General features: G+C 30.2%; 1 protein-coding gene across 1 annotated transcript in view; it reads left to right on the forward strand.

Annotated features, from left to right (window-relative positions):
* LOC148238107 (echinoderm microtubule-associated protein-like 1) overlaps positions 1 to 17,306 on the forward strand; it is a 74,873-nt gene that overhangs the window by 14,616 nt on the left and 42,951 nt on the right. The window contains exon 2 of the mRNA XM_088205798.1: positions 16,218 to 16,427. Within this exon, the coding sequence (XP_088061924.1) occupies positions 16,352 to 16,427 (76 nt within the window). The 5' untranslated portion in view covers positions 16,218 to 16,351. The remainder of the gene's footprint in view (positions 1 to 16,217; positions 16,428 to 17,306) is intronic.

The following is a 17,306-nucleotide window of genomic DNA, read 5'->3' on the forward strand; positions in this document are numbered from 1 at the left end:
GAATTTGATTTCGTTACTAAACTAGAAGTTGTACCGCTAGAATTATCATAGGATACCTACCAATTGATTAGCCTTTAGTATCATTAAATTTACTGAATAATAAAATAAAATAGAACTGTTCCTTTCCTATTAAAATAAAACCAGTTTTTGAAGAAATGGAGAGATATTAGTTGCGCATCTTTTCGGATGCCAGTTGGCCAAAAACAATAATATTTTCGAGTACTTCGAGATATCAATTTACTGAAAAATGTATAATGCAAAAACTCAGCACATTCGCAACATACGCATCCGTGCTTCATAGCCGTTTTAGAAATTTTCTCACAATTATTTAGCTCGGATTATGCGCTGAGCAATTTAGAAGCATTGAAATCGTTGACCCGAGTATATTCACTCTGTGAGAAATTACTCTACGTATTCACACACACTTACATGAATTGTTATACATGTACATACATATGTACACATACGCATACATGTATAAAAAAATAATTTTCCTACTATTCACTGTCAATGCTCGAGCTGATCGTGAACGTGACCTTTCGATTTCGTGACAACGCATACAAAGATGGGACATGTCAACGGTCATGAATGCTGCGCTTTGAACTATTATGAGTTTCTTTCATAATGTTGTATAGCAGATACTGCAAATTCTTTTGAGATTAGTCGAGGTTTTGCGTTGACATGATCTTAAGATATGTATCAGTAAATTTGATTTTTTATTCACTGTAGTTGCACTACTTCCTTTTTTAATATCATAACATGCAATCTCAACCATTTAATTTAAATGAAACAAGTCTAAATGGACCTCATCCTTTTTTAGGATGAAAAATAATCGGTTGAAACTTATCAAACACCCTCTTATTAATTAAATAGTTTTTTGAAGCACTTTATTTTAAAAATAATTACCTCTAAATTTATATTTTTTATTACAGCTTATCAGACACAACCAAACAAAGGCAGTTCTAGCGCAATTGTCTTCATTTCACTTCATTTATTTTATACTAAATATAAACTATTAGTGTTCCTGTGTTCTTTAATAGTCTAGTTTTTATATCATTCTTCAAATCACAGTAGTCAAAATAAGTTTTGAATAAATTTTTGTATGTTAGCTTTGAAACATCTTTATACATATTTATTATTTGAGTATCTTCTCTCGAACATATTAGGACTTAAAAATAATAAATTAAATAAATTGTTATACAATAGTATATATAGTATAAATATTAGAAAACAGATCGTCAATAAGTCACAGATACAAACTTAAAAAAAGAAATGGGTCGGTGTAGAATTATATGTTGGGACCATATCGTTAGATTAGTGTTATATCAGAGAGATGCAACTAGTTATTTATAATGATTATACCATTCAGTCTAATATGCGTTCCAAGTTCAAGAAATCATAAATTTCTGACATAACAACGTCATACCGATTATAAAACGATTTTTCTATAAAATACTCTCAAAACATAACGGCGTTCGTGACGAGAGTGCATGGAGGTATGCAATTTTCCGGTTGCCGCGGATGGTGGCTTCCTGTCGTGTCATTGGATGCAAAAAATCACTTCTAGTTTCTGTAAACATTTTTTACGAACTGAATTAAAATCTGGTTTGTTGCTAACGACGACAGCTTTGGTTATTAGCCCTCAGGAATGCTCGATCCATGATCATAATCGCCATGCGAATGATCGAAGACATGTTTCGGAATTGACGATCACGACTATCATGGAATAACTTCCTGACTTTTCGAAACTGTCTTAGAACAACGGCACAACCGCTCGAGAGCCATTAGCTTCGAACACGATTGTGTCGAACCTTGAAATATGTCTTTAGGTATACTAAAATAAATAAACAAAAGTATACTGTTCATCAAACTGGAGTAACTGTGTAAACCTTTGCTTCAATCAGTGTTCATATACATACATATATAATATAAAGTATGTGCCATTGTTTGTAGTAGTAGACAATAATAAAAAAATAATCACTGATATATTAAACAACTCAATCACTTTTTGAATAAATATACTGTTATAAAACCAACCCTGTTGGTTTGCAATTAGTTTATGCAAATCATTCAAACTTTACTAATTAAAAAGTTTATTTGGTTATCCTATAGATTATCAAATTTGGATTAAATAATTTTTATAAAAAATATTATTCAGTAAACTATTATTTATTTCTTCAGTCTTCAAACATCAATCACAATAGTATGTCTTTCTATACAAAGTAAGTAACCGGAGACGATTTTTGGATGGCCTTCGTGTTTTTCATTTTCAATGGATTATCTACGCATTCGAAACTATCTTTTCACGGTTCAATACGAGGGATAAGAGTTGACTTAAACACCGTATAAACCTGAGGTGATTTTTAGGACTTATGCTTTGTATTTTAAAATCACTGACCTTACTTAAGTGTGAACATTTAAAATATCCTTGAAACTTATAATTTGCCCAGCTGTTACTAATGTTTTTGTGTTTTAAAAATAATGAATTAAAAAATCTAGATATATTTTATTGATAATAGTACTATTTAGTATTAAGCAAAATTTATGGTTTTTAATCAAAAAGGAAAAGCAAATGTAAGGTATAAAATTATTCTTTCAAAATCTCCCAAAAACCTTTTTGAGTTAATAATAAAATAACGTAACTGTAAAAGTATACATTAATTTTAATAAACTGTGTCATTAGTTGGTTTTTCGCATTTTTGCTAAATTTTTACAAAAACTTTTTCAGTAGTAAATAAATTTATGTTTTACTTATGATTTTGTTTTATTTATGATTAATGTTTTATTTATGATTTTGTGTATTAGTTTTAAGTACAAAGTTTTTTTTACGGTATTTTAAATTGGCTGTACAATTTTTGCAGTAATAAATACTCTTTTTAACCATAGTTCTTACTGCATCAAATAGCATCAAATTCCTTATATTTAAGTAAGTGCTTAACTGGATCAGATCGAAAGCTCAATGAAAAAGCTGCTGCTTTTCTGAGCGTCTAATAATAACTCTGGTTTGTTCCAACTGAGAACGAAGTGATAATTCTGAATAAAGTTCCTAACAAATGAGTCTGAAAATAGTCCTTAAAGAAAGTGATTCAATACGGCAGTGTTCTGGTTTATGTACCCTTAAGAATTGTATGAAATTCAAGTTTTTATTATCCGGTCAATCTCAAAGATTCAGGGTGGAACCAGACTTTTTGCTTTTGTCTAATAATTTTTTTAGACTAAATCACTGTGCAATATATATTTTAAATCGAATAAATTTGGCAACATCGCTGTTTTATGGAATTTATAATATGCAATACTCGTTTTAAGATATTTAGTCAATAATTTGTCGACGGTTTTGATGCAAGTTTTGAAACTGAAACAAACTGCCAATAAAAAAAAAATCGACACAGATATAATTAGTTTAATGAAACTCTTTTAGCAAATCTTATAAACGAGCAGTTTTATCGCAACGATTAAGAATAATCCCGACAAATTTAATTATGAATTTTTAATAAATTATAGAATGTGTTATTTTCGTTGTTGTCAATATAATGAGTTATTTTAGTTATATAAATAACCTATTTATATAATAACCTTGTTGATAAAATGTATAGTTTTTTGTGTCAGTTAATTTTAATATGTTTACGGCTACGTATGACGCAAAGACTTGAAAGCAAATTTTAATCATAAAAATAAATATATGATATGTCTTTGTTATGACTATAGCAACAAAACTAAAAATATTTATTTGTCGTATGATAAAAATATATTTTATTGCTTATAGCATTATAAATAAATAAAAATAATTAAGCAACAGAACTGTAAATAATATTAAAAAATAGTGATTTATAGGACATATAAATTGCCGTACCATGATTAGACAATTTAAAGATAATTTTACTAATATATATACAAATAAAGGAACGGGCCGCAAACTAGCTTTTTTTAGAGCGTATAATTATCGTAGCTAGAGACGCTTAATAAAGTTGCTAAGGCACTTTCAGCTACAAGATTTCGTGTGTTCTGGAGTGTCGTGATCGCGTCCCTTATTCTTACCTCTCGCAGCCATGATGTCAGTGCTCGAGAACGCATCTTGCATGAGCCATATGCTACTGAGAACTGTCATTTGAAACATAGTAGTCAAATCAAAACTATAAAAAATATCTTATATGAAATCGTAGTAAGTTATAAATAAAACGTAGTATGTTCTATCCATAAAGAAATCGATTCTTATAATACCGCATGTTTCCATTATAATTTAACACTATAATTCATGCAATTTAACATAAAGATAATAATACCTATGTATATATTTTATATGCTTGTGTGTATCTTACAGTACTATTAAAGATTAAACACAACCATTGGACACGCAGCTTAAATGTTTAAATTATTAAATCGCAAATTGCGGTTCGACATTGCGGTAACTTTGACGTTCATTAATCAATTTGTCCGAGAACCGTAAGTCAAAAGCCTTCACCGATCTTCTAGACATGGAATGTCTCTTGGAACTTGGTCACATACCGGTGCATACCTTTTTTGGATAAGTCACTCTTTTAGGACTATAAAGACAGCTTTACGACCAACAGACAAATCGAAGGAATCCGAATATGAAGATGAAGTACCTTCCGATTTTAAAAATAGTATCTTGATATTTTATATGGTTCAATAGCAATCATTAATTCTTGCTTATAGCTAACTGAACTATATGACTCAAGAGTCTTCTAGTATTTTAAATGCAAATTTATATTTACATTGTTTTACTTTGTGGATGTTTTTTGAAGGATTGGTGGAAAACTCTGAAATTATATTTGCTATTTCTGTTACTGGTGGTATGTCTTTTAAAAACATTTTTTAAGCTATGGTTAAACTTAACTCACATTCCACATAGGCATTGTAGTAATTTTGCGGTCATGTAGAATTAATGATACAACAATCAGTTTGTATCTGCAGCATCCCCGGGTGCGTTGCTCTCCCGCGATTAAAATTAATGGTTATCAACATCTGTTACGTCGATTTAACCGAATTGAGTTCAAAGTCGTTGTGTCGGACATGACCATATGGAGCTCCGTTTTTCTTTTATCTGCAGTGTTGAAACTAGTCCTGCCCAAATGTCGACGATGTGTGAGTCTTTTTTTATATATATGGGAATCGCGAATGTTTCGCAAGTCGAGCTCATTTTCGAATGCAAAAGTTCCATATCAAGAACAAGGTTGATAAGTGCTTGAGGTGCTCTGTCGGTTTTCGGCGATGAGATCCTTAATTTCATGATAGAATGATGTAAAACACGTATAAGAACAATTTAAAAGAAGTTGCACGGAATCAAGTTCATCGCACTTTTAGGAAAGACTAGTTCCGATGGTTTTACGGTTAAAACTAAAGTTAATATTACATTATTCCTACCTACACTTCTAAACTCTGATGATTTACATCCAATAAAATTTAATCAAGCAAATTTTATCTGTCATAAAACATAGTCATAAATTAAGATAATGCCATAAACAGCTATTCCAATGCAAGGTTAATAATATCCCTATACATGTAGTTCAGTAACATAAAAATTTCATTATAATCAGTGTAATTAGAACATAATCAATTAATAGCTATTAATGTATAGTATTCACTATATATGTTACAGTAAAGTTATATTCTCACTGGCATTTCATTCAATACATATTCGATTATATTTCTACAAATAAAAATATAATTCATTTTAATAATTACAAATGTATATTTTCTGTTAAAACCCAAACTTAACCTTGACCTAATGAAAGTTCTAAAACTAACTTAGTATTTAATCAAAAAATGTGACTTCACAATTCTGTGAATCTCTGATAATGTGTAAAAACGCGCACCAGGTTTTTTATGAAAAAATAGTTCTACTGATACTGAGCAGTTAAAGTTCTATATCAATAATTGATATATAACTTTAACTGCTCTTATTGTTTGTCACATTTTAGCTGTGTTAGTAAAACATAATTTTTTGGTAATAAACATTCACTGTAACATATATATCGTTTGCGATAATATATCAATGTTGTTCAGCTTCGTTATGCGGAGCGCGTGTCACTTTAATAATTTATTGTCAATTTGCATTTTGTACGACAGTGGTCTCCAAAGTACGCAATCAAAATAGCTTGGAGACCACTGCTGTACGATACGCTAGTTCGTAGCGTCTTTCAATTTGCGAATCTAAATGAAGCGAAGTACTGTTTATTATTGAAGAGAATTTAAAGAAAAAAATCTAAGATATCTCTACAAGATAGAGTACGGATCATATTTGTATTTTAATTATGAATTGTAATACCGGTATTGGGGCCAAAAATTGACCTTCAGTACTACCGGTATTACAAAATGATATACTTGTAGTTGATTTTTATTGGTACTAGTAGATAACACAATAATGAATCAGCGTATAAAATATTTTTAAAGGTACTTGAATTTAAGGAGAATTGTTTAAACGACTCTTATTGCTTGAAATGCGAAATATATTTATAAATATATAATAATATTTAGAATAACGGTATTCATTTTTAAAAAACCGGTAATACCGGTATTTAAAATTTTGGTATTACAACAATGCCTAATTTGTATTCCAATTATTTTTTTCTAAGAACGTTAGGGTGCAATTATTTTTATTTTCGGCGTAGCGACTACTGAATAAAGCACATTTTGGCAATGCTAAGGGGTGGTGTCGACAATCCGCCACTGCTTAGTGGCTTTTGTCTGCGATCTTCAGAGTGCCCTAGAACAGTGATCTTCAAACCATTACGACGACGTATTAATAAGACTTTTAAATGTACACATAAGTGTATTATCTAAATTATTCTACTGTAGCTGAATATATCGCAGCTGTCTTCTTGTTTATTTTATGTTAACAATCGTGTTATTATTACTTAGCGTACACTTTAAAGACCGTTGCCCTTGAGAGTCATGATCGCAGCCCTTATTCTTACCCATCGCCGCCATACACAGTGATATTTTCGGCGATAGCTATGAAGAGCTGGATATTTTTTTATGGAAATATGCTATTTTTTAATGTTTAACGTTGTAATTATTGTTTGAATAACTATCATGACGCATTGGGGAAACCTATCAAGCCATGGTGGTTAGATTTCTAATAAATAATAAATAATTGTCACACAAAATATATTTTTTAATTGTCATATTTTTTGTTTAAATAAAAACACGTAATGTGATTTTTTATAAAATTTACACTGCAAATAATATTAGGGTACTTAAGTAGCAAGTATTTAAGTATATACAACGAATTGGTTCAAAACCAACCAAAATTTTAATTGTTTATTTTATTATATTTAAATGATAATTAAGGAATACATAATTATTATATACAATTATTAAATTACATAAGTATGAGTGAAATCTAACCTTGAAGTTGATGTCTCTGGCTATTACATTTAAAGGGCGAGACTGATTTCATTTAAAAGTTGACTTGACTTCAGAGCACTGCGTGAACTGAGGCTAGGACCGCCCTCCTACCTGGGCTGTCGCGAGTCACAGACGTGGTTTAGTAAACCGAGGCAAATCTGTCGATTTTTTTAAGTATTACTAATCAATTTAAAAATACGAATCATATATAAGAGATATAAAAAAGTGGAATATAATGGTTAGTCGCGCTATTATATTAACAAATCTAAATACCAGAAATACGTATGTTGAAATAATAATAAATAAGGACATATCTTCTTATTTTTTTCATTGAGGAAAATCATTTTAACTCTGAGTCTTGTTGATTCCTAGCAATCAGCTCAATCTCCTAATTCGCAATGCATTTGCCATAAAAATATTTTTTAAAACAGCTGCTTAATCTGACAGAAATTAAAAGATGACTGATTCTATCGTCGTCAATTTTGTCAATTATGTCATACTGTCACCAGTGAAGTATCCATAGCTTCTATGGTGTTTTGAACGCAAGGTAAAATAAATATTGTTTCTCAACTAAATTAAGCAATATCTCTACTTTGCCTATCATCAAAAACGTTTATATCTCTTGTGTGAAATCTTTAGTTCAAGTAAATCAACAACGCACTTTAACTAGCAGCTTCATAGGTAGCTCATAAATTATTATCTTAAGAGCAGTTATCGCATATCAACCGGCGATCAAAAAACGCCATGTAAGGTCAAATAAAATCTCAAGATAATAGTCCTCTATATTCAAGATATAATGTCCCCTGGTCATTATTAAACGGCGATTTGCAGCGTTTCGTGATTCCGTCCAATTAACTCGGTTAAGCTTTGCGATTAGGCAGTGTTGCCAGAACGTTTAATGGCCAAGTGTTGCACGAAAGGAAAAATTGTTGCATAAGAACTCGGGTGCATAGCGGGAATTGTTTTGCATAGTCTTTTGGCATAGTTGACCCAATTTAGATAAGCCTTTGGAATAGTTTAGCAATGTTTATTGCCTTGTGTGGTCGCGAAAATTGTAACGCGTGAGAAACACGATGACTCTATATGTTTATTTGCATTTTAAAATGGTATCAATCGCCAATGCCTTAAGTGGAGTTTTAAAACTATGTTTAATCGACGATGAATGATTTAAGAGAAAAATGTGCTAGACACTTGACTTGAATATATAGGGTTTGTTTCTTTATTTTAATATTTATGTTGAAAGGCACACCAAGGTCTTTTTTTATCAATTTGCAATTTTACGTAAATTGTACGCTATTACGTATCGAACAATGCGTAACGTGATATATGTATGTACTAGCACTAAAAGTATTTCTTTACATTTATTATACTAACAACTGTTTATTTCATAAAATTATATACTATTCTGATTTCGTGACGAAAAAGTATAATCTAAGTTTTAATGGAAGTTTATTTATAGTTTTTGCAGTTATATTGATGTGCATCCTCAGCAGTTGTAATTTGAACACGCGATGGCTACAAAAATATTAATATTTAATAATTTTATTATATTTATCATGACATTAAAATATACTGAAGCTAACGATGAACGTATTTATTTATATCATTTTAAAGTTCTTATATTTTAGGATTATTACACCTCGCTTTTGAAATAAAATTTTCTTTATACCATTAAAAAATCATGGTAGAAAAAAGTTCAAGTTACTTTTAAAATAATTTTTAAGCACTCGTGGATTACAAAAATAAGCACAAATTACTAAACTTCCTCATCTATTTTCGTAGTTTTGCGTCAAGTAGTCTATGCGTCGCTTAGAAGATCTAGTTGAACTCTTAGATTTCAGTGATTTCTTAGCTGAACCTGGCTTGGCGTGGCAGTAAAAAGCGACTGCTAAGGGTGGTCTCGGTCAATAACTGGTGTACGTTCAGTTGCACTCTTGGTTGTTCTAAGTCACAAGCGAAGCGGTAGAAATGTCTATTAAAAGTTCATGTCGTAAGTGAATTCAGTTCACCGTGTTTCGAGCTTATATATAGTGGCGGAAATATTCAACGCATTCCTTTGTACTTGGCATCGACCATTTTCCATTGTTCAGGTTTTTTGCAAAAGTATTTTTAAACTGGCGCGTTCAGTGAGATACATTCTCTGGCTCGTGAGAGATAAGGGCGTGCGTTACATGCGTTCCGCACGCACTTCTCACTCACACGCGAGCGGGCGAAATGAAATGTATCCCACCGTACGTGCCTGATATGCTCGATCGTTTGAATAACACTAATTAAATAAGTAAGTTCTTTAAAAATCCACAATGTTAATTTAAGCACAAATGAATTACATATGTAAAATATATCATAATCAATAATAAAAATACAAGTACAAATGTTTGCTTTTTTTAGTGTAAGGGAAGATTGTGATGTTTATCTTAGAAAATACGATATTTACATAGATTCGCGATCGTTTGAATAACTAAGTACTTTTGACAATTTTTTTTGCAACGATCACGGGTGGTCCTGACACTCATATTAAGTGAAAATTTGCTGTATTAAATCTAGTTAAAATTTCCTTTGCGTAAAAGGGCGATTCAAAAATATGTAGATGTAATTTCTATGCAATGCATAATCTCTGATTTAGTTATTGTCGAACATTTTATATCGTATTATATAGATATTTTGGCTTTGTGTTGGTTTTTTGAATGCTTCTAATCTGCTCAAATATGCAATTGGCACGCGCGTTTATATTATGATGACAGAAAAAAGTCACAGAATACTTTTTAAATACGATTTTTAATGTACATATAAAAAAATCGTATTAAAAAAATAATTTTACAATCATGCATTAAATAAAAAAATAATATAATATCACTTTAAGTACTATATATTTTACATTTCCGTCAAATGTATGTATGTCAAATGTTTTACTGGATTTTGCTATTAATTATCTATCAAATAAAATCAACATTTCTCACAGCAACCATAAAAAATAATATAGAAATTATACACAAAATTTATCATCCATGAATAAATATTTTTAATAGTCAATTATATTAATTAAACCAAATATAAAATTAGTAGTAAGCAAAAATATTAATATAGAACTACTAATGTTATTTTTTTAAGAAATCATTCATTTTTCATTCATCAAAAATAAATAGTAAGACTTATTTTTTCGCTAACAATTATTTAATAAAAAAATGCTATTCTTTGAATAGCTTTCATTGTTTTTTGTATGGATTTTTTTATTGTTTGCATTAAAAATAAAGCTGAATTCGCACGCGACTATTGATCAATCATATATAGGCACATACTATATAGAATCGAGAAAAATATAGTATATATTACATGCTTATTTTTTCAACCAAACTTGAAGTTAATATATTATTTATAATATGAATAATAATATGGCAATTACGTAGATAGCTTAAATAGATTGATCCCATTTCAATGACAACTTTTTTAGTAAACCATTTCATCACCTCGAAAAAATTCGATAATGAGATTAAATGTAAAACCTGGTTTCGTTTTACTGCCTTCTGATACGCTAAACTGACTAATACCTCCATAAAAGTTAAGTCTTTGTCACACACAGTTATAAATGAGCTCAAGTTGCGTAAATACTTACAAAGCTATCGATTGTGATAAGAAGAAATAATGGGAGATTTTCAAACCAGGTTCATTAAAGGCTTTCATTCAATTATGGCTATTCTTTTCTTTATAAAATGGCGCTTCTTTCGCAACGTTGGTGACCCAAGAATGGTCCATGGAGGATGAAATGCGGAACCGATCGGCGAGTCCGCCGACGAGTCCGATGGGGTGTAACGAGTTGAGTAACGGTTCTCCATCGGTATATTATTGGTAGTTAGGAATTATCGAAATTGGTGAACGGATTCAGCCAGTCAGATTGTGAGATTAGAAAATTGCGAGCGGATCGTTGAACTCTCCAGGCTCTTAAAAGGATACTCCTTATAAGATACACTAATCTAACTGAAAACCCAATAAGGAACCGGCGTACATTCATGCATTGTCTTGGTCGGTCTTTCTAATTCATGATTAGATTGTATCAAATAAGAAAATGTCTTAAACTATAGTTTAATTTGTTTATTCAAAGAAATAATACATTATTCTTATAAGATATGGCACTATAAAACTGCTTCTAGTAAATGTATACTATTTTTATAAACAATCCGTTATATCAACAATGACTGTTGTCGTTTTTTATATCAACTATTGAAAACTCTTGAACGTATTGTAAATCAATACTTGAACTTTGTCCTTTAATGCACAACTATCCTTTGCGTGCATATCTAATATAGTATATTTATAATTTATAGACCTGATTTTTTGTCTTGTTCTTTTTACGTGCTAAATTATCATCGATCCTTTCTTATGCTTCCTCCACACTCTCTGGAAGTAGGCCATGGTTGGGCAAGGACGGAAAATATAATGTGTTAATTCGGGGCTACTTCGGTCGAGCTCGGATCTGCCCGCTCTAATGTCTCGGCGACCTCGACCATATTCGGTAGACCTTTGGTTCGGTAACTTCCAGAGAGTGTAGAGGAAGCATTACATACATACCTACCTTTCATTTTTGATCTGTAAAAAATATAGTGGAGTTACGCATACATATGTATATTAATGTTGGTAGCAAAGTGGCTCTATTGACTAATTTTAACCCACAAGCGAAGTTAACCCATTTACACTTAAGGTCGACGATAAGTTTGGTTAGCCTCACTTGGATAAGATAAGATTAAAGTTGGTTTAAACAACACTTCATCATCTGCTTCATTTTCACCTTGATCATAGATGAAAAAGGAAAACACAACAACACAATTATTTATGATGCAATGTGATGATATCCAATCATATTCAATTCCATACCCTCCCACAGATCCTGATTGATTCGCTGGCATGGCTCCAACTCCTGATGAATTATCAACGCCTCTTCGCCGGTATCGCACATCTGATCATTCGCGTGTCTTACACCCATTAATTTGTTACGTTGATATTTTCGGTATCAGGTATCCTTGGCTGACCCTGGCACCGGCGAAGGTCGACTTCGTAATTATTGTGCAACTGAGGGCAGTACTTTTGATTGCTTTTCAGACTTTTTGATGAGATCTCGCTTTGTTTTGCTTGCCGAAAATTTGCTAATAGTTGCGTAATAGGCTATGAATTCGTGCGTTCAACTTTTGCAATCGTAGATTCGATTATTGAACTTTTCACTACAAAAATATAGAATTTGTACCTACCTTCAAAAGTTCCCCTATTAGGCATAATTAAAGAGTTTACTCACCCTTGTTCTGCTCGGTTAACGTTTTGGGGTTTGGAAAGTTACGACAGTTGCTGATGTTGCTTTTAACAACATTTTATCTGATTAACTCACGAAATCGTCTGTTAATGAAATAATGCTATAGATAACATAAAATAAAATTTTCAAAGGTCGTTGGAATTATTTGTTTAGCATCATAATATTTCTTTGCCAAAAACTTTTCATCGTGATTGAATAAAGTAATCTAAACTTATTCGTTAGTATATCTACTTAAGATATACATAAAAATATACAAAATATTACAATTATTTTGTATTTACTGTTGTATTAAAAAATATGCATTTAACAATTAATCCAATAATTAACTAGTAAATGTATATAAAAAAATTATTTCTACACGAAAAAAGCAGTAATGATAAATTAATTTTAGCAAAAGTATTTCGGTTGTACTTTAACATTTACAGCACTGATTCAAATTTTGAGGCTCACATATCACAGATAGTGACTAAGCACATAGATAATCAATTTATTTATTTTTCTCCTCAAAAATTTCTTGAGAAAAATGCAAAATTATGATTTTTCACATATCGATTTTTTTTGAAAATTCTCATATTTTTAAAAATTAAATTTATAAAAATATTTCTAAATTGCTTACAACTGTTTCAGTTATGAAAACATGTGATGTTTTGACCTGTTTTTTGGTCCTGTCCTTTTCAAATAACAAATTTTCATTGGTCCTCTTTTATAATCATACCGACCTACTTTTCCGTTTTGATCCACAAAATTCACAGCTTCATTCAAAGCAGGTAGTCTAGACTAGAAATAACAATTAGCTAACATTTCGTTTCAACTTTAATAAAAATGAAGAATACAAGGATCAATGAAGTCTTCGGAAAGAATTGTTTTGCTGCTAAATGAAAATATACTCTATTTGCGTTAACACATTCAGTTTGAAAGCTATCTATTTCATCATTTTTAATAATTTAGAAAAAATTTGGTTAAAAAATTAGTTTGGGTTTATGCCCCTACTATTAGGTCTAAATTTTTCGATTTTTAAAATCAATTTTTTTCTATAAATTGCCGTAATGATAAGTATATCGAACTTATATCCGTATCGTTTGCTTTAGAGCTAATAGTAGAGACATAAACACTTGCCAGTTTTTGTAATTATAAATGATAATGCAATGGATAGCTCTCGAACTGACTGTGTTAACGCAAATATCTGAATAATGCTGTGAATTTCGTGGATCAAAACGGAAAAGTAGGTAGGTATGTATGTATATGCAAAAAGAGGTATATTCAATACGATTAGATGTAATTTTTTTGCTAAATATTATGTAACAGAATATAATCATTAATTAAATATACATCAAATATTTTAGCCAGATATATGAAAATTAATAATTTAGATAATTAACAATATAAGTATATACTCGTATGTAGGGATTCCAATCCCGGGCCAAAATTTTGATCCCGGGATTTCGGTATTGCAATTAGTCAATCCCGGGATCCCGGGACCAGTCCCGGGATAATTTTCATGTTATTTTATCGATAAAAATAATTTATAATGAATAATACAATATATTTTTACATCTGTTTTTTATAACGTACAATGTATAAAGTACGTATAATTTTAGTCTTGGACTTAAAATAGAAAATAATATAATAAAAATAAAAAAAGGAAGGTCTTATATATTTATTTGAGAAGAAAAAAATGAACTTTTGACAATGTATGTACATACTATGTACATTCATAGACACAATTAATTGAAAACATTATTTTGAATAAAACTCACGAAGTAACATCAAAGCATCAAGTGTTTTATCATTTAGCCTTGATCTGATTTTGGTTCCTAAGCAGCCTTCTGCTGAAAAAGCACGTTCAGACTCACAGCCTCAAAGATTCACAGATGACACGTGCAACTCGCGCAAGTTAGTACACGAAATATAACGATGTTGTCAATAATAATTCGATTGTGCTTGATAAATCAACCAATCCGAAAAATTCGGGATTATGTTTTATAATCCCGGGACTCATCGGGTATTGAAAATCGTCTCATCCGTCGATTCGGGATCCCGGGATTGGAATCCCTACTCGTATGTATTTATATACAATATTTAATAAAGGTTAATCATTTTTTGCGTTCGTTTATATTTTAATAGTAACAAGAATAGATTTACGTACACAAATATTGACCCAAATTGTTGTGTTTATATAAACATACATATAGATTAAATATTATGTATATACAGTTTTTAAATTTCACGAGAAATGGTGAAACACTACAAATAAGTGCAATTATTTGTTGATTTTTTACTATTTTTTTTCAAAACAATAAAAAGAGATACAGTGTTTTAAGAGCAGAAAAATCAGAAAGTAATTTGATAAAATAAGATGTTTTATTATTCATTGTTTTTTTGATTATAATAATAAAACCATTAACATTGAAAAGCGTTTTAATAACATCTAATTAAATGTAATGAAATTATTTGAATTTTAATTTGTAATAATTTCTAAACTATCTATAAAAGACTAAGCGGTTATGAATGTGAATATTACCTGAACGACTTGGGTGAAAATCCCATATGAACTGTATATATATCTGGGAGTTCAGAATTAGTGAATATTATATAATTATAATTTTGATCGATCATCACAAATTAAATTTTTCTATATGTTTCTTAACTCGTTGTTATTAATTAAAATAAAATCGATATCGAAGTTTTTGCATGATGAAATATCTTCATTTTAATCTGAAATTATAGTTTATAATTAATAAAATATATGTTACTTTAATTTCAGTCTGGTGTCCCATTACTTACTTACTAATTGTTGATTGTGTTTACTCCGTTGAAACGCATTTGACTATCACCTGTCATATTGTAACGTAAGACTTACAATAAAAAAAAAGTATTAGTTCTGCAAATAGATAACAAACTCCACTATGCATTAAGCATAATTTTCGTTGATTTTTATTTTCATATAAATAATAAATTCATGAAAATTTGTATTTAGCGCAAATTATTATTTTATACAAATATCAAAACGACTCACAATAGTTGAATACGATTTTAAAAAACATACAAATCAACAAAAGGTTATTTGAATGGCACAAAATAAATATTGAATAAAAGCATTAAAAACAATTGGATATATATTTATACTTAAACTGGTTTTACTTAAAATTATTTTGAATTAATTTTATTTATATTCATTTGGTATCTTCAAAAATAATTTATATTCATACAAACAGTAAAAATATACCAGCACAGCACACAAAGCCGTAAAAATAATCATTACACATTTTAATATTACCCATATATGTATGTTCATGACACTCGCCCAATTGCAACAACCCAAAATTAATTTAAATGTATATTTTAAATAATAAAAAAACGATCACCGGTGCGTTGACCTTTCTCGGACAGTTACTATATTGACCATAGATCCCTTCTACCGATCGTACACTTCACTTTCCATCGTTCATTTCTACCGTTTGTTGTTGTATAATGAATGCAGATGAAATAGTTTCACCTTCACTTCTCGCCGATGCGTCGTTCGATGTTGATGTTGAATTTTTTATTATTTCAGTGTGGCCAGTCTTCGCCCGGTGCCCGCTCGGCCCGCGCGTGTCATCGGATCGTCTTTTTGAATAATAAAAAATAGTGACAAAATGGTTATGTGTGTGCGTTGAACCGTGAAAGTTTTAGGGTTATGTTTGCAACATGATCAAACTAAACGGAACCTCGGACAAGAATGGCGGTCACAAGATGCACGTGCACTATCCGAACGACGATGCTAGTGAGTATATGTTTTTATTATCATATCATTCAGTAGTAAAAGCTTTCATTCATATTTATTTTTCTGATGAATTTCAAATATAGCACAAAAAGTAACGTACGCGAACGTCAAACTTTGAAAGTGTTGCCATGCGACAAAACCACGTGTTCTTATTTAACTTATTGAATATGTTTAAATGCTAAAATATAAATTATTTTTTTAAATGTTATAAAGAATATAAGTTTATAGTTTTGCGCATTTGAAGTGCTTGAAATCAAATCCAAAATTATGTAAAATATATTAATAACACATGCCATATATTATGAACATAAAATAATATTTTTATGGTGTTAACCTTCGCTTCACGATATGCTGGTTTTAGGAATTTTATTAGTTTATGGTAAAGTGACTAAAATTTAATAGGAATTTTACAAAACTTACAGAATTTATTATTTTTATACCAAGGTATTAAAAATTATATGTAATATTAAACATTACTTGCTTTTATGCTGATTTTAGCACTATTTACAAATACAAATAAATTTGTCACTGACTTAAACACTGACACAATACTGTACTATTAAATCATAAAAAAGCAACAAAGACGCTTATGATCAAATTTAGTTAGAATCATACCTGTATTACTTCATACATGCGAATTGATGGCGCAATATTTTTAAATTAAATTAATTATTCAAAATGACCACGTTACACAGTAATACCTTATGGAGAAATTTTATTATTAAATTTACTTATACGAATATACAGATTCACTACTAGACCGAAGTAGAAAAGCTGCTTTTCTACGGACTCTCTAGTTTTGAATTGTGTCGTTCATATCTCTAATATTCCTAAGTCGGATGTGAAGCTATAAGTTAAATAGTGAGTGCGAAGCGTTTT

Source organism: Plectrocnemia conspersa, unplaced genomic scaffold (assembly GCF_051122295.1).
Source record: "Plectrocnemia conspersa isolate PC_06_02 unplaced genomic scaffold, ASM5112229v1 ptg000002l, whole genome shotgun sequence".
Classification (NCBI taxonomy): Eukaryota; Metazoa; Arthropoda; class Insecta; order Trichoptera; family Polycentropodidae; genus Plectrocnemia; species Plectrocnemia conspersa.